Source organism: Pavona decussata, unplaced genomic scaffold (genome assembly GCF_977016875.1).
Source record: "Pavona decussata unplaced genomic scaffold, jaPavDecu1.1 SCAFFOLD_67, whole genome shotgun sequence".
NCBI lineage: Eukaryota > Metazoa > Cnidaria > Anthozoa > Scleractinia > Agariciidae > Pavona > Pavona decussata.
Window position 1 is genome coordinate 3,622,639 of NW_028145486.1, and position 19,732 is coordinate 3,642,370.

Below are 19,732 nucleotides of genomic sequence, written 5' to 3' on the forward strand. Positions count from 1 at the left end.
CATGCAGGGTCTGTAAATAACTGAGGAGAAAGTGCTGCCTTCGTAATGACATCTGCAACTGGTTAGACTTTCTAGACTTCTTAGATAAGGACGATAAGCCGTAGGCCCCATTTCACAACCCTTGTCTGTAAAGAACTCTGTGGGACATTAATTAAAGGACCCAATCACTGTTGGGAAAGTGTAGGGGACGTAGTTCCCAGTGTTGTGGTCTGGTCCTTGTGTGTATACTGTCATGGTTGGGATGGATGCTGCTCGGAGATATTTGCTGCATAAGCTACTCTAAAAACCGAGGGTAAATAAAGATATGATGATGATGAATGTGAACAGCACGCTAAAGTTTTAATATTGACGTCATATTTACTTGGATAATTCGACACGGTTTCATCTCACAAACTCGTAGCTTTTTATGTATGAGAAAAAATTAAAGTCCTTTCAGCAGCCAAAGGAAAGGAAACTAACCTCTCTTCGAATATTTTTCCTATCAATCCAAGATACCTTCGTTTATTGTGACAAGGTCTTTTCTTAAAAAAAAAAACAAAAAAAAAAAAAAACGAAGCAACTGAAAAATCAGGGGCACCCAACCACGACATTTCAGGAAAAGAAAAATTACAGTGAAAATATATCTGGCGCTTTACGCGTTTTAATATGGAGATATCTTTCAATTATCTTCAACGAGCTGCGTTATTCACATTTCAAACTTGCAACGTTAAGTTGGTTATTGTAATATTTCAACCGTGGCCTTATTTGAAATCTCAAATCTTGATTGGATCCGGAGAAGCTACGCGTCATTCACTGGTTAAGTTTCGTCGGCGCCATCTGAATTAGTTCGGCAACTTTCCCTTTGTCTGGCTTTTTCTGGTATTCCAAGATGATCTTTTGTGACCTTTCTAAACGGCAAATTATTTTGTAAGTTAGATTTTATTTGAACTGTGCTAAGCACAGCTTGATCTGTTCGGATTCCTTACTGGAAAATTTAAATCTCAAACATTTTTATCTTTCAATTCAAGTTGACTTTTGGAAAATGCTGTATGGCATTTTACGCTTTCTGTCACTCTAAAAACATTTGTCAGTGTAATAAAAGCCTGAGAAACTCCCAAGAAAAACGTTAGTTTTCCTTTACATTTTATTCAAAATTTCATCGATTACGTATCGGCCTGATCGAATGACATAAAAATCTCGGAAAAATGAAACAAATTCTTTTCATTTCAGTTTATTAAACTCAGCTCTGTTACAGTGACATTTTTCCGCTACTGATGTCATTGCACCTTCAGTGTTGTTTCTGCATTGGTGTTCATTATTTAACAAGACCTTTACGGTTCTTACCTCCAGGTTGTTCAATTTGCCAAATTCGTCAACTACCCCTCGTGTACGGTATTTAGAATCCTTGTATAACGCCTCGAATGCCATTCTCTGTAGATCCGAAAATTTTGTCCTAAGGTGATCCATGAAGGACTTGTCAGCCCTCGTTTTCTCTTTCCTGTTAGTATTAAGATATGATACAAACAGTAAATAGAAATATTTATATCTTGACAGGTCTTGAGGCCCTATCAGCTGGTCTGCCTGTTCTTGTAAGTAAGAACTCGGGGTTTGGAGAAGTTCTAAGCAAAGTACCATTTGGTTTATCATTTGTCACTGACTTAGAGGATCCCGAGATATGGGCTGCAGGCATGAAGAAAATCTGGGATAAAGACAGGTGGAGTCGACTTAGGGAGGCTAAAGTTCTATGCACTTCCTATGAGAGCAAATACAGCTGGGTTAAACAGTGTAACCAGGTTTTTGACAAGGAGATCAATCTGGTCTCTGGTATGTAGTATTCTTTCTTTTGCTAATTGAGGTCTGTTTAATGGAATGTTTATTATTAAGGAAAGGATCAGATATATTTATACTGGGAAGCAGTTTTCATTGTGTGGGTGTAAATTAAGTACACAATGCAAATGAAATCCTAGGACAACAGCGTTTGGAGAAGGCTGAAATTTGGATATGCAGACATTTAGATCGGCAAAGCTAAAATATAGACGATGAGAAGTCCAAAGACTACTGCAAAGCTGACACAACGTAACATAGGCTCCTTAGAAACCTGAAGCATCTACAAACACTACATTTTATTATTAAAAGCGGAATAATTGTATCATATGCAAATCCAGGGTTCTGATTGGTCGATGCAGCTATGGTATATGAGCCTTTTCACCATGCTCAACAAATGACTAACATTTGAAATTGTCTTCTAATTGTTCTTTTTAAAGTGAAATAAGCAAGATCTAGCAACATTTCTTGATTGTTTTTAATAAAACAATATGATATGGGATGATTATAGCCAACTATATCTATCTCCTATCAAACGCGCGCACGTGAAAGAATGTTAATTATAGGATGAAAGCAACATATACAGATATGTTTCTTCGCACATTAACTGATATTTGTTGTGAGGAGCAAAGAGTTTTCTGAGTGCAAAGGTGGGGGTTAAAAGGTCGAACAAGGGTTATTAAAAGGTTTATAAAATCTGTATGTAGGACAGGATGCAGACTTAACTCGAATTATTATCATTATTATTATTATTATTATTATTATTATTATTATTAACAATGACGTCGATAAGTAGTCAATGGCATCCAAAATTTTTTGAGTTCCATCAATCATTTATTATTCATTGAGTATTCCAATACTCAATGATTAATCAACTGATTATTCATTGATTACCCTTCGATTACGCATGATATGTCGTTAACCATTTATTGATTAGTTATGTCTGGAGAGTAATTTCCTTAAATAAAACATAAATTAGGAACTGGAAACAAGTCGGGAGAAAGTTTTAAATTATGATTATTTGTATTCAGAGGCAGAAAGAGAACAAGATGAAGAACAACACAAACATGAAGTTTTCCTGGAGAGCAAATTCAGTGATGATGAAAAGGATGTGATCCTTTCCCGGGATCCCCTGCCAGAACTAACAAGAGTCACTTTAGAGGATGGTCAAGGTAATCAGTTACTATTCCGATCCGGGCTTCTTGTCATGAATTAGGCCCGGTTCAGACGCCGAACTTTTCATGAGCCGAACCTAATACCTCAAATTAAGTAGATGAAAAGTTCGGCGTCTGAATCAGTTGAGAACGGCTGTTTCAATTTGGAACGGCTCAGCCGTTCTTCTAGCCTCCCACGCAGACGTTCTTAGGGGTTCGTCACGCGTTCCTGCCCCACGAACGTCTGCTGAAACGAACAGCCACTTCCGTTCGTCGGCAAATTGCCTTTGTCTTAACAGACCAATCAGCATTGACTCATTATGACAAGTACATGCTGCGAAACAACGGAAATCATCACCCGTGGAGATATTTTTGCTTCCGGACGTGCATATAGTTTATACGATTGAAATTTTTCCTTCCATAACACCCTGCATTTACTTCAGTGATTTCACTGAGAGAAGCGGCAAGAATTCCAATATTTGCCAATTTGTCTACCTGGTCTTTCATAAGATTTACAAGCGGCGAAACCACAACAACAAATAGTGACCAGCAGCTTCAAGAATTGAATTGTAAACAAACGATAGAGCTTGATAAATAAGTGACTTTCCATAACCAGTTGGAAGGTTTACGAACACATCAGTTTTCTTCTGCGCAAATTGCACTATGACTTCTCTTTGATACGCATTCAACTCCCTTATACCAAACGTTTGGCACACATGACCAAAAACCACATTTAAGCTCCGCCATCCTGTCAAGGGTAATATTTTTAATATCAAACACAAGTTTACCCAAAATTGGGAAACGACTCCTGATTGGTCCGCAGTCGACGAACGGAAGTGGCTGTTCGTTTCAGCAGACGTTCGTGGGGCAGGAACGCGTGACGAACCCCTAAGAACGTCTGCGTAGGAGGCTACCGTTCTTCCCGCCTGGCTCAGCTGGGTATTTCGGCTTTGGAACGGCTTTGATTCAGACGCCGAACGTTTCATGAGCCGAACCTAATGTATAAATTATTATAACGTATTTCGAATAAAAAAATAAAAAATAAAAAATAAAAATAAAAAAATAAAACACGTTAACATTTCGATTGGTTTTGCTTCAAGTAAATTAAGTTCCGCTAATTAAGTTCGGCGTCTGAATCAAAAGACGGGATTTTCGTGATTTGGGCCGACCTTAATTTGAATTAAGTTCGGCTCATGAAAAGTTCGGCGTCTGAACTGGGCCTAGTAACTTCAACATTATTGGACACATTAATGATTTCAAGATACCAACGAGGAATACAGGTTATCTATTTACCCTTAGAATTATTAAATGTATTCAGAAGCTCTGCCAGCCATAAGTGCCTTTTAACAGTTTTGAAAACTTCGAGAGTAGTTTGTTGTCTAGTGAAATGGAATGGCCAGTCTACTATTAATAGGTTATTGCTGCCATTGTTATCCAAAGCTTTGTGGAAGAAAGGATTGTTTATTCTTGGACCTTGTAACCAAGGTATTCCTTTGGATACCAAACTTTGTGCGTTGCTAAGGTTTAATTTTCTGTAGACAACGGAGATTTTGCTGTCAGCCAAGTTATTGTAATTGTTTATTCATATCCACCACAATGTGAACTGCCGACCAGTTAGCTCAGTTGGTAGAGTACCGGACTACCACGCGGGAGGTCGCGGGTTCAAATCCCGGCCGGACCACCACTCATGCAGGGTCTGTAAATAACTGAGGAGAAAGTGCTGTCTTTGTAACGACATCTGCAACTGGTTAGACTTTCTAGACTTCTTAGATAAGGACGATAAGCCGTAGGCCCCATTTCACAACCCTTGTTTGTAAAGAACTCTGTGGGACATTAAAGGACCCAATCACTGTTGGGAAAGTGTAGGGGACGTAGTTCCCAGTGTTGTGGTCTGGTCCTTGTGTGTATACTGTCATGGTTGGGATGGATGCTGCTCGGAGATATTTGCTGCATAAGCTACTCTAAAAACCGAGGGTAAATAAAGATATGATGATGAATGTGTGCAGCACGCTAAAGTTTTAATATTGACGTCATATTTACTTGGATAATTCGACACGGTTTCATCTCACAAACTCGTAGCTTTTTATGTATGAGAAAAAATTAAAGTCCTTTCAGCAGCCAAAGGAAAGGAAACTAACCTCTCTTCGAATATTTTTCCTATCAATCCAAGATACCTTCGTTTATTGTGACAAGGTCTTTTCTTAAAAAAAAAAACAAAAAAAAAAAAAAAACGAAGCAACTGAAAAATCAGGGGCACCCAACCACGACATTTCAGGAAAAGAAAAATTACAGTGAAAATATATCTGGCGCTTTACGCGTTTTAATATGGAGATATCTTTCAATTATCTTCAACGAGCTGCGTTATTCACATTTCAAACTTGCAACATTAAGTTGGTTATTGTAATATTTCAACCGTGGCCTTATTTGAAATCTCAAATCTTGATTGGATCCAGAGAAGCTACGCGTCATTCACTGGTTAAGTTTCGTCGGCGCCATCTGAATTAGTTCGGCAACTTTCCCTTTGTCTGGCTTTTTCTGGTATTCCAAGATGATCTTTTGTGATCTTTCTAAACGGCAAATTATTTTGTAAGTTAGATTTTATTTGAACTGTGCTAAGCACAGCTTGATCTGTTCGGATTCCTTACTGGAAAATTTAAATCTCAAACATTTTTATCTTTCAATTCAAGTTGACTTTTGGAAAATGCTGTATGGCATTTTACGCTTTCTGTCACTCTAAAAACATTTGTCTGTGTAATGAAAGCCTGAGAAACTCCCAAGAAAAACGTTAGTTTTCCTTTACATTTTATTCAAAATTTCATCGATTACTTATCGGCCTGATCGAATGACATAAAAATCTCGGAAAAACGAAACAAATTCTTTTCATTTCAGTTTATTAAACTCAGCTCTGTTACAGTGACATTTTTCCGCTACTGATGTCATAGCACCTTCAGTGTTGTTTCTGCATTGGTGTTCATTATTTAACAAGACCTTTACGGTTCTTACCTCCAGGTTGTTCAATTTGCCAAATTCGTCAACTACCCCTCGTGTACGGTATTTAGAATCCTTGTATAACGCCTCGAATGCCATTCTCTGTAGATCCGAAAATTTTGTCCTAAGGTGGTCCATGAAGGACTTGTCAGCCCTCGTTTTCTCTTTCCTGTTAGTATTAAGATATGATACAAACAGTAAATAGATATAAGAATTATAGAGGAAATATCTAACCGAGATGAAAGATGTCCACTGGGGGAAAGACAGCAATTGGTCTGTAATCTTGATTCAACTTTAGATTATAAATCAAAATGATTCTTCTTGTAAAGTGAGAAAATTCGTCATACCTTGCATCTTTCTGATGTTGTCAATAGGATCTTGCTGTGGCAGCCATTTCTTCATCTTTCTGTATACCTCTCTTCCTTCCTTTTAATAACTTCTAATATGACTTGAGCATGTTGAAGAGTTCGGATGTCGTACCCTGTAATATTTCCAGGACGTATAACAGAAACTGGGCGATTGGAATTTTTTCCCCTTGTAACAGGTGCAGTACTTCGTCACTAATTTGTGCTGTATCCAGTCGACGCGCTTGAATTGCTCTGCATAACGATTCTATATCTTTAAACCTACATTTAAAATTCACCTTGCCTACAACTTTATTAAGAGCCTTTTTTGTATTCTGCGATAGAATAGGACTAGTATTTTAACCAGAATTCTTAGAAATAGTAAGTTAAAATTCCCTTAATAAGAATAGTATCTTGTTAATTTTGATGAGTAGTCAATGGATAATCAATGTATAATCAATGACGTCAATAAGTATTCAATGGCCACAAAATTTGATTCCATCAATCATTTATTATTCATTGAGTATTGGCAATACTCAATGATTAATGAACTGATTACTCATTGATTACCCGTTGATTACTCATGATGTCATTAACCATTTATTGATTAGTTATGTCGGAGGGATACGTTTCCAATTGTTTTTCCGAGGCTTGAGAGGAAGATTCCGGCAATAAATGTAATGAATTTGCCGTTAACTGCCTAGATGGCATCAAAGACTACATAGCTTTAATGGCATTTTAACAGCCAACCAAAATGTCATAATATTTTCAAATTTTCCAAACAATTTAAAGATGTGTTCTTGTTCAGAGTTCCACGTGAAATGAGGTACGCTAGCCAGATCCCGTGGCGCCTTGGCGCAAGCATGTGAAATTACTTTCTTTACATCAAAATCAATCGCCTATTTGAGTCGAAGAACATGAAACAAAGTTAATCGAATGTTTGCTTCATTCAGCTATCACAAATTTGCACAGGGAGTCGTACATCAATGAATTGGACTTCATGTTGAGTTGGAGTCTGTGAAAGTACAAGAAATAACATTAAGTTTAGACGAATACTGGTTGTTTTGCTCATATAATCTGCAGAAAGGGTATCACTTCATCGGTCACTTGTGAAATCGAATTTTGACTCAATTTTTCTTTCTGGTCTTGGTCTCCCATTTTGGTCTGAAAATGGGTGAAAATTCCTCTGTATTTTGAGGCACCGTCTTTAAATATATTTGCTTGGTGTAGCCCGCCTCATTATACAGAAAAGAAGTTGCGAGGAGAGTCGTACACTTATCCACATATGCACCTTAGAAGGAAAATGGTGGTTATTTAGATTTCGAATTTTTTGGTTTAAGCCATTCATTCCGCGTGACTCGCAACTCCCGAACCAAGATTTCCAAGTTTGGTTGGCCCCAAAATTCCCCCCCTCCCCCCTCCCCCTCCCCCTCCCCCCCCCCCCACCACTCCAAAAAAAAAAAAGGCAACTCAAGGTAATGAAGCCTAAACATTCTCCTTAATGTCTTCTGCCTCACCAGAATCACAAGGAACCAGAACACTTCAAGTCACCCTTTTGGCATCTGAATGGGGATCAAGCAAGGTAAGACATTCCACCATAAACAGAGAGTTAGCCATTCTGTTGGCCAAGTGTCCTGAAGCCGACATCACCTTCTTTGTACCACGATGCAGTGGGCAAGAGAAGAAAGAAGCCCTCAATCACAAAATAAACATTACTGCAGCAAGGCAGCCGCCGGGTTATGAAGAGCTGGAAAGGCTTAGCTATCCACCAAAACATTTGGAGATTGACGTAATCGTTGGCCATGGAGTGAAACTTGGTTACCAGGCACAGGTTATACGAAACTCGCGCAAATGCAAATGGTTTCAAGTAGTGCATAAAGCACCAGAGGAACTAGGAATGTTCAAATCTTACGCAAATCCCATTTCAAAGGGTGAAGAAAAGCACAAGATTGAAGTAGAGATTGAAGTAGAGCTGTGTGAGATGGCTGATTTTGTCGTAGGGGTAGGGCCCAAGTTGAGCGAGACCTTTCGTTCATATCTTCGTAGGTTTAAAAAAGATCAAACTAGTCTCGACTTGACTCCTGGTATCTTTGATGAGTTTGTGAGTGTTAAACAGGTTCCAGATGAGAGAAAACGTTTCAGATTCCTTGTGTTTGGCCGCGGACATGTTGAGGATTTTGCATTAAAAGGATTTGACGCAGGAAAAGCCGTTGCTTCATTACCCGAGACCCTCCTTGTTTTCGTTGGAGCACCTGAGGGAAAGCATGAGGAAGTAGCGGAACGTTTATTGAAATGCCGTATTCCTGCTGATCGGTTGAATGTTAGGGGCTATGTCAACAGACGAGAGAGCTTGAAAAGGTTACTTTGTGAGGTTGGTCTTGCACTCATGCCTTCAGGCTTTGAGCTGACAGCTCTTGAGGCTCTGTCAGCTGGTGTTCCTGTGCTTGTCAGCAAAGGACAATTTGGCTCATCATTTGTCTTTGACTCAGAGGATCCCGAGATATGGGCTGCAGCCATCAAGAAAATCTGGGATAAAGACAGGCTGAGTGGACTTGAGGAGGCTGAACTCCTTCGCACTTCTTATGAGAGCAAATACAGCTGGGCTAAACAGTGCAATGCCCTTGTTGACAAGATGATCAATCTGGTCTCTGGTATGTAGTATCCTTTCTTTTGCTAATTATTGAGGTCTGTTTAATCAAATGTTTATTGCCAAGAAAAGCATCAGGTATTGATACTGGCAAGCAGTTTTCATTGTGTGGGTGTAAATTAAGTACACAATGCAAATGAAATCCTAGGACAACAGCGTTTGGAGAAGGCTGAAATGTGAATATGCAGACATTTAGCTCGGCAAAGCTAAAATATAGGCTCCTTAGAAACCTGAGGCATCTACAAACACTAAATTTTATTATTAAAAGCGGAATAATTGTATAATCATATGCAACTTCAGGGTTCTGATTGGTCGATGCGGCCATGGTATATGAGCCTTTTTACCATGCTCAACAAATGACAACCATTTGAAATTGTCTTTTGGTTGTTCTTCCAAAGTGAAATAAGCAAGATCTAGCAACATTTCTTGATTGTTTTTAATAAAACAATTAATCCACTCGTGCTTGTTGGATATATCTATCATCTCCTATCCAACGCGCACACGTGAAACAGTGTTAATTATAGCATGAAAGCAGCATATACAGATATGTTTCTACGCACATTAACTGAAATTTGTTATGAGGAGCAAAGAGTGTTCTAATTTCAAAGCTGGAGGTTAAAAGAAGAAGTCTAATAAGGGTTATTAAAAGGTTTATAAAATCTGTATGTAGGACAGGATGCATACTTAACTAAAAAGTATGCATTGGCTGTTGAGGTGTTATTGTCTTCTGGCATCACGTTCGACAAGTATGACGATGTCCACAGACCATGTCTTTTCCAATGGGAACAGGAAAATACTCATCCATCGTAAAGTTTTCATATAATATCTCTCATGGCATTAAAGCGACCGTATGCAATTAAGAAAAGCTGTTGGAGAGGGCTTGGGGAATCTCACCTAAAATGTTTTAGGTTTAATTTGTCAAATTACATCATGATGAATTTCAACGAATTGTAACAAATGAATGTGTGATAGATTATAATTGCTATTAATTACCTTAGTAGGGCGCTTTTCAATTGAATGTTATAAAACCAAAACAAAAGTAATGTATTACTCCAGGAGCCATAATCAGGGAAGCGTGGGGTCCACGCGTCCCCATGTGTTGTACCAAAAATCTATATTTAGAAAAAATTGCGCCAACCTCAACGTCATAAACCCGCGCGGATGCAAATTTGCGTGGGGCTACTACAATGGAAGAGAAAGTCAAGTTCGGTTTTGACAAAATTATATAATTTTTGAATACCTTGAATGTGAAACTGATAACATTTTATTACCCTGTACATGTTTAAGTTCCTCCGTCTTACCTTACTACCTTACTGCAGCTGTAGACTAAAGCATTGGGGACAACTCTAGGAAAATCTCCTGATTGAGTAGAAAACAACAGTACAATATAAAAATGTTTTCAGCAATGCTGATATCTATAAACAATTATTTTTATTTGAGAAGTCAGTTTCAACCATTTATTTCAAATTGGTGGTAAGGTGAAGAGGTGAAGAGTTAAGGCCATCGTCTCAAGTGTTTTCTACACACTCACTGGTATGAATATTCGGCACTTCCACCAAATTTTGTAAACTGTCATTTTACGAGTTTATGGGTTTACGTAATAAACCAAGCATAGTTTTTGCGGAATGCCGGCCGAGTGTCTGTAAAACAGTTTATGGTTAAACAAGTTAGAGATTACCGAGCGAAAGGTTCCAAAGAATACAGTTTATTTGCTGAAATTACATAGTCAAGCTAAAAGCTGCCAAATTGAGTAGATTTTCTTTCACAGATCAGTGTCAAATTTTTTAACATCGGTCATAAGTGAATTTCTCGATTATTTCTTTTTGCTGAAAAGCTTACTGCTTCTTGTGACGGCTGTTACCTTACTGCTTTCAAGAAGTATTACACGTAAGATTTGAGATAAATGTGCATTCGTTTATTAGTGGTTGAATTCTATGGTCGTCGTAAACACGTTATTATCAGTGTTTTCAAACTTTCTTTTTTTCAAGTTCGCTGGATAAATTTTCCTCAACATCAAACTAGCAACTTTAACATCAAAATAAGCTAATAATTCGCAGGATGCCTCCGGCAGAACTTAAGAACTGAAGAGGTGAAACTGCAAAACTGCTAGAAGACAAATGACAAGTTTTCATGTATGTCCGCGGGAGTGAAAACAAAAATTAAGCTTAATTTTTACCCTATTTTGAAGTAAGTATCTTGACTTAAACCCTGAAAGCAATCCAAATGTTTCAACTCGGTGTCGGTCACAGTCAAATGCATCCTCCATTTTTTTTTATCCCGGCATCAGTAAAAAGCTTTGTTTATATCTAAGAAACCAGCTGCGATTTTGCTAATGCAAGAAGGAATGAAGTTGGTATAATTTTTAGCATATTTTTATTTTCCTGGTTAGAAAGTCCATCCACGAAAGCTGACAGAGCTCAATATGGAGGTTGCATAAACTGCATAACAACTTTGCAGCATCATTACTTTCCACAACTGTTTAGCATTTCTCCAACAACAAATAACTGAACTTTAGACATTTTTCGGCTACTGTTTGAACCATATTATATTTGCAAAAGTGGCAGAAAGCAGCTCAGAAAAAATTCACTAAAGTTACATGTCTGAGTACATGTCCGTAGAAGTGTAAGATTTTTTCATTCAATCAACTGTAGCAACGCACGCAGCCCAATCGTTTTGGTGCCTTTTTGACTTTACTCTGAGAGTGATGTGATCAATATGCTTTTCCAACTTTTCGTGTCTTTCAATTGTTACCTTTTCGTTATGAGAGTCCAAGTCCTTTAATGTGGGCACCCATGAGATCTCTTCCCTGGCAAAATTGTAAAAATTGTACGCCATTTTATACGCGTGAGTGTCACGCGCGCATGGCGCAATTTTTTTCAAAAAATAGATTTTTTTGGTACAACACATGGGGACAAGCCCACAGCCAAAATGGCATCTCGTCACGGTCTCCATCCCTAATTATAATAATAATAATAATAATAATAATAATAATAATAATAATAATAATAATAATAATAATAATAATAGTAATAATAATAATAATCTTTATTAACATATACCAAGCAGCTGAAATTGTTATTTACAAGTTAAAAGTTGAGAAAAGAACTATTAAGCCAGTGCAGCTCATAAATAATAATAATAATAATAATAATAATAATAATAATAATAATAATAATAATAATAATTTACCAATTTATATAGCGCGTATTTACATGTGCTGATCAATAGCGCTTTACAATCATATGTTTAAAAAGAAAACGAAAATACATTACCGTAAGAATAAAATAAACTAAGTTACAAATTATAAAAATACTTCTTAAAAAGATAGGTTTTAAGTTAAGATTTAAAACTGTCAAGTGATGTTGCTTGACGAAGCTCCAAAGGTAACTCATTCCAGAGTTTCGGAGCTGCTGCTGAAAATGATCTTGCTCCCAATGTTGTAAGCATCTTTCCCTTGGGATGGTCCAATAAGAGCTTACCAGTAGACCCAAGATTATATAATGAATTCGATTTTATACTAATAAGATCGCTAAGCTAAGTTGGCCCTAGGCCATAAATACATTTGAAAGTCAAAAGTAAAATCTTATAGTCAATACGCAAAGAAACTGGCAGCCAGTGCAGCTCATAAAGCGCCGGTGTAATATGAGAAAACTTTCCAATGCCAAGAATAAGTCTTGCCGCTGCATTTTGTACACGCTGTAATTTAGCAATCTGCACATTTGGTAAGCCAAACAATAAACCATTACAATAGTCAAGACGGCTGGTTATAAAAGCATGAACTAGAGTAATTAAAGAATCTCTCGACAGGTATTTCTTAATACGTCTCAAGTTATGTAAATGATAAAATGCCGCATTACAAGCCTTATTTATATGATCAGTTATGCTTAAGTTGCTGTCAAACCACGATCCAAGGTTTCTAACACATGGGCTTGGACTGATACGATTATTGCCCACAGTTATGGAACACGAATCTAATTTATCAAGCTGTTGTCGTGTGCCGACTAACAAAAACTCCGTTTTATCATCATTGATCATCAACCGATCTTGAATCATCCATTTCCTCACCGCGTCAATGCACTTTTCCATGGCTTGTATAGCATCAGCTTGAGCAGTGTTGCCGAGTGGTTTAAAACTCAGATAGAGCTGCGTATCATCAGCGAAACAGTGAGGGTACCCCGCAGTTCAAGTCAAAATTATGGCTCCTGATTACTGTGACCAATCACAACAGATTCAAACAGCTCAATGGACCAATCAGAATTCGAAGCAAATGAATGTATTAAGCATAAAGTGCGGAAAACCTGCGCAAGCAAGTCATGTTGGGTTCTAGTTTTGCTTCTCATTGGTTGAGAAAGTAGCCCGAGATTTGCTCATCAATCACAGAGCGAAATAAAGCAAATCCACAGCAAATGCTTATTACTCATAACCGTCAATAATTGAGTGTAGAATTATTGAAAAGCACTCTCTTTTTTTATTTAAACATATTTTATTGCCGAAGTTTGCCCTAAGAGAAAAAAAAACTCATCGAGAGGGCTCACTTTGAAATAACATTGAATTGAAAAAATTAACATTAAATAATAATTAGTCAGAGCGGCAGCAAAATTAACAAACAGCAGCATTCAGCAATGCTAACAGGTGGAAAATATACATCTAGGTACTTTTATAAAATCTCTTCGATTCAGATATAAAATGCATGGACATGAAAAAATAGATCATTATTTTGCTTAGGAGAAAGTAACTGCGATCAAAACAGAAAAACTTATACTATTTGTGCTTTAGACATGGAAAACCACCTGTCAGCAAATATTCGAGCAGCAGAGGAGAGCAGATTAATTCTAGGGGTAGAATAAAGTGGACATTCAAGAAGAAAATGCTTAATTGTCTCCCTGTAGAAACCAAAAAAAAAAGGGGCTTTCTTTGCAACCTATTTTCTAAAGATAATAGTTAAGCGCGCAAGTGTCTAAACGTAAACGAGTATGGAAAATTGCATTAAATCTATCAATAGCAAAATCATAAGTAGCGTTATAACTAGGTACATTGTAAAAGGAAAATAAAGCTTTTTTAAAAGAACCAATGAATTCGAGACAATGTATGTCAAAACTAATGTCATTCCACAAGGTAGTAGTTGAGGGAAAAAAAGATCTTTTAAAACGTTCAGTGCGGCTTGTAAGAAGAGAGTAATTTGATGCCGTACGTAAGGGGTAAGTTGTCCTTTCACTAACTTGCAAGGGTAATAAATCAACTAAATAACTAGGAGAAAAATTATTAACGATCTTAAAATATAACAGCAATTAATGAATGGCTCTTCTAGTTTTGAGATCTTCCACCCAAGTTCTTGAATAAGACGATGCTTGCTGGTTCCCTTCATAGCCCCGGTTACGATTTTGGCTGCCTCGTATTGCACATGCTCGAGGAGATCGCTTTGGCTTTCAGTACATCCGTCCCATAATACGTCAGCGTATTCCATTAGAGGATGCACCAAAGATTTGTACAGTTTTCTTAAAGTGGTTCGGTCAACCGTGTACTTGATACCTTTTAGAATATTAAGCCTTTTAGAAGCTTTCTCATAAATCTTAAAGATATATGGGCCCTCCAAGAAAGGTTGTTGCAAAGAACAACACCGAGATGGGTGTGTTGTGCGACTTCGATAATTTTTTTATCACCGTAAAATAGATCTGGGTGAAATGGCTTAATTCGTTTTACTGAGAAGTTCATGCATTCAGTCTTCGAGGGGGTTGATAGTAACAAGCCTTTTCCGAGCCCAGTCTTCAATCTCAGAAAGATCATTATTAAAAAGCACACTTATACACTTGGTAAGCTTGATTGTACTAGACGAACATGTAGTGCAATTTTCTATTCCCTATTATCTGTTGTTTCGGGGAGCGGTTCGCGGGACAGCTTGTTTGGGAGGACAAACTCCTTTCCTGTTTTATGTTCCAGTGCGTAATCGTACTTTTGCATTCTTAGCAGAATTGTTTGTAGTCTGGGTGGTACAATGGCTAAGAGCTTCTTCACAATTATTTCGGGGCTTTAAAATCTTATTGTACATGCACTTTCTTTCCGTATTGTATTGGTTGAATGGCTCTTGACTGAACAGAATAGCTTAAAGTTCTTTTTCTATCTGATCTTGAGGCATAAGCCACAGGATCACCACCCTGTCGCAATACTCCGCTGAGGCCTGTGGGTAAGGCATCCGAACTGATAGTTACAGGCTTCTGTACATCAAAGAATGTCAGGAAGGGACCTCCATTCTTGGTTAGGGTGCTTCTTTTTTTTGAAATGCTATGTCTTGTTCGTGTGACCACTGAAACTCAATGTCCTTTCGTAGGAAGTGACGGTTGCCAGATTGGGAATGAACTTTGTCAGTTGGTGCTGGCTTGTCATTAGTGGCACAAACTTTTTCATCATCGGGCTTGATCCCTTCTCGTGTGAGTTTGTGACCTCTGACTTTGAAGACATATATTTACTTGTTTAGTGTTAAATTAACCTTCCTGCCTCTATCTAGGACATCCAGGACGATGGTCATACTTGGTTTTCGTCTTAGCAAGAATAATTATCAGGTCACCAATGTCAGTTTCAATACCTTCTAGGTCACCAAAGCACTGACTCTTAAGTTTCTGAAAAACGTCTTCAGTAGATTAATGCCAAATGGAGCTACTTAAAAGCAGAACCTTCCGAATGGTGTACTGAAATTGGTAAGATTAGAAGTTAACTTTGTTCATCCAGTGGTGTCTACCAATAGCCTCGATTTGCTTCTATAGTTTGGTGAACCATTTTGCATTTCCATGCGTGTTCTGATATCTTTAATAGTGGGTAGCTGAAAGTGTTCCCTTTTTATGGCTTTATTTAGGTGACTGGTCCTACAAACAGTGTGGACTTACAATCATACTCTTCTTCTTCTGGTGGCACTAGTCCATGTACTTTCTTTTGTGGCCTCCACATGCTCTGGAAATGATGTTGTCTCTGACAATTGTGACATGCGTTGCCGTTCGCCGGGCATTGTCTCACACCATGTCTTGTTCCACAGTTTCTACATTTAAACACCTTGCTTGAAGGGTGTTTGTCTTTCTTGGCTAGAAACCGGAACATGCATTGCGCGTAAAAATACTCCAAAGTCGTCTTCGGGCCTTTCAGGTGGCTGGCAACAATTTCTAGCACTTTTCATCACTTATACTTTGATCAATAAATGCAGCATTGCTTCCACACTTTTTCAGTCGATATCAAAAAAAATGCCTTATTATTGGTGAACAAGCCATGGTCGTTTTCTTGACATAACGGGTTACCATAGCAACATTATAACCTGTTAAAACACCTCCAATTTTAGCTTAAGGTGGTTACAAGTAAAAACGAAGCCCCATTTCTATTAAGGAACTATGCTTGGCATGTTCATGTACAACGTTTTGTAAACTTAAAACTTTAAGCCCCCCCCCCCCCCCCCCCAATCAATATTGACTATCGTCGTTTGGACGAGAGAAAATAAAATCCGTCAAACTATCTCAGAAGAATGGTCTATATAAGTGATTCACATAAATATAACTCAGTTCGATTCGTGTTTTAGCTGTAGTACGACCATCTTGGTTTTGCCGCTCTGAGAGGGCTTTCAGCGGCCATTTTAGGGCACACTTTTAACAATTTGCCATACAAAGAAGACGTTACAAATCCGACCAAAACTCATTATTCGAGACAAGCAAATGTTTGTTGTTAGGTTGAGAAGCTTTCTTGGTAATTTGATCGAAATCTGATTTTTCTTCAAAATTCTTAATTTCTTCCCTTTTGGATTTCCCCTTAAGTGCCAAAGAAAAGGCTGAGTTTAAAGCAAAATATCGCTGAAGATACCTTAGTTGGCATCCTAAAACTGCATCCCAGTTAAAGAGCAATGTCTCATCTGTAAGAATATGCACGAAAATGTTTGAGTAGTTAAAAGGAAAAAAAAAGGAGAAGAAGTTTTAACTGCACTTTTGTCAACAAACACCGCCTTCTTAATTAGCATAACAACATGAAAATAACGATTTGGTTAGAAAATAATGATAAATTCCACTGACCTCGTGAAATATCAAGAACTGGATATTTTAAAATATATCAAGTTATAGTTTCAGTAGGTCACAGCCGCACTTTTGATGATTTGTTGTGCGAAATCACCATGGATCATAAAACGACTGGATTGGAAACTAGCTGACGCGATGGCCGCAACAGAGTTGAAATTCGTGACGTCATAAAAACCCCTGCAAAATGTAAACAAACAGCAATCGCCGTTTTCTCGTCAAGCGAGGAAAAACGCTTGGCTGTAAAAATATGTAGTATGGAGAGTGCTGAAAGTTTCGAGGAATGGGACGACCCAGATATTGAAACTCTTAGTACAAACCTCGATTGTTTGCTGCTCGGAAGAGAAGAGGAAGAAATTGACGAGTCTGACTGCTCCGGGTCCGAAGAAGACGAAGATGAAGATGATGAAAGTGTAAAAACTTTAAAGTGTTGCAAGTGCCGAAAAGTGTACCACACTATAGGATGATTAAAGAGGCACCCATGATCCATGAAATCACTGTGATAGACCGCAGTCGTTAAACTGAGTTGAACTTCTCAAAGTCGGTAAGGGCATCCATCAGCCGAAAACATTGTCTTTCACCTCATAAGCCGCCGCAAGGAGTCAAATATTTCTAGCTTTGTTATCCTTAATGACCAAAAACTATTTTGGCCACCACTAAAATCCTGCTTTGAACTGGAGATTCTTGTCAAGAAATCGTTTAAGTTCTGTTGACCTTCCGCCATGATTGAACAATGAGATTGCGTTACAGAGACGCGCGCACATCCAGACGGGTTGGGGTGAGGGTGGGGAGGAAATGAAAATGGAACAGCTCGTAAATTACAAAATAGACCATTTAAGATTTACTGCCAAAGCTATTCTGTGCATTTTGGAGAATAAATGGGAAACTGCTGTCCCGGAATATTTTTGATCATGATAAGCCCCTGTATTGTCCTTCTTTGGTTGGGGGCTCATTGACAGCTATCTTTTGTAATATAAGGTAACAGTTAAAAAGTTGTATTCACCGGCAGGTAAAATTAATATGAGAGTTTACATGGGGATACATGTTAACTGACGGATTACAGCAAATAAAATACGGATAACATTTCAATAAAAGCGGCTTATTTTATTTATTTATTTATTTATTTTTTAATTACACTTGCCTGTTTGTGTTTTGGAACGTTTTGTAGCGTTTAACACAACAAGGAATTGGAGCCAGAAAAACTACAAAATCTGAACATCGTTGAAAATGCTATCAAATGTTACGAAGGGCAACCCAATGAGAGATAGGGCTCAACAGCTAATACAGGTGTAGTAAGTGTCATACATTGATTTACCTACCATGGAACCCGGTTAATACGGACACCAAGAAGACATGGCAAGGTGTCCATACTAATCGGGCTCTCAGAAAAAAAAAAGCACCATGGACATAAGTTTTATTCATGCAAAGGCTTAAACAAACATTTCTGCGGCAACAAATCGTTGTTTAGTTTCTTACTGACTGTTCCTGCAGGTGTGAACAGTTCAAACTACAGAAACTTTACGCTCATTTATTATAGCCGTACGTTATTGTTTTTGAAACAGCAACAGAATCAAATTCGTATCAGCATCAGCCTCCCGAGGCCTCCGAGGCTGATGCAAAGCAAAGGACAACAAAGAGGAAGAAGGGAACGCTACAAGGAATGACTACAGCAAGAAACCAAGAAAGTAAAACTTTCAATTGGTGCAGGCGTAACGTTCAGAAAACTACGGTACACGCAATTTTGCCGATGTCTTTTAGTAGTAAAATCATATTAACCCGTAGAAATCTGTCATTATTTGAACGGGGTACCTTATGTCTTCAACTAGCACATGATTGTGAGAATGAATAAATAAATCCTTCCTGATGATGACGTTGATCGGCGAAAGCTTGGATTTTTAATACTGTGTCGGTAGAGCGGGGTTCCCAGCTGTATTAGATTTCCGTGATAAGCGAACTTTCTTTGATATGAAAGTCACTGGATAGGCAAGAAGGAAAAAGGACAATATAACATAGGGTTGACCTTTCAGGGTACATTTCATCATTTATTCCTACAAGTAAGTCGTCTTTATACATGTATGTCTAATAAAAACCAATATGACGAGTAAAATCAATTAACACACAATATATTTAAGAGGATGTTGCATGCAATACAATTTTCAATGATAAGTCCTTGCATACTTTGAAAGCTTACAATATTAGCTTAGTGTACTTACTCACGTGATGCGTGATTGACCCCCCCCTCTTGCCGCCCTCTTTATTGAAAACCCATATGCCTTAAAGTGCCCATAACGTAATTTTTTTTATTTTCTCATCTGAATCTTTACATTACGCGAAGAACCTCCGAGAAAAAATTTTTCGATTTGCATGAAACGCGAATTTTTTATGAATTTTACAAATCTTTAAAATCCTATTTTATTGCGGTCCACCCGCCCCGCTGATGAGAATGCTGACGGGCTCACAATAGGGCCACTTGACATGGTCTGTGACGTACATTCAGGAACTCTCGAGTCTATGCACTCACTTGACCTTCAGTAAAGTACATTCGCGGCAGAAACAAAATCGTCAGATTCATCGGTAGGAAGGAAAAACTTAGCTCTAAATAAGTATATTCCATGGCAGAAAACTTATCTGACACGGAAAGTGAGCAAACCGCTGAAGAAAGCAGCTAGGACGAATTTGAAAGCGTCGAAGTTGAGGCGATAGATGGCGTCCACGAAACAAGTAATACGTGTGAAGATGATGATACACTCGAACCGT

General features: G+C 38.0%; 1 protein-coding gene across 4 annotated transcripts in view; it reads left to right on the forward strand.

Annotated features, from left to right (window-relative positions):
* The window catches only part of LOC146478143 (uncharacterized), a 91,033-nt gene that overhangs the window by 52,139 nt on the left and 19,162 nt on the right, over positions 1–19,732 (forward strand). For all 4 annotated transcript variants that reach the window (XM_085112814.1, XM_085112816.1, XM_085112817.1 and 1 more), the window contains 3 exons: positions 1,534–1,803; positions 2,835–2,975; positions 7,810–8,940. In XM_085112814.1, coding sequence (XP_084968940.1) covers positions 1,534–1,803; positions 2,835–2,975; positions 7,810–8,940 — 1,542 coding nt within the window. The remainder of the gene's footprint in view (positions 1–1,533; positions 1,804–2,834; positions 2,976–7,809; positions 8,941–19,732) is intronic.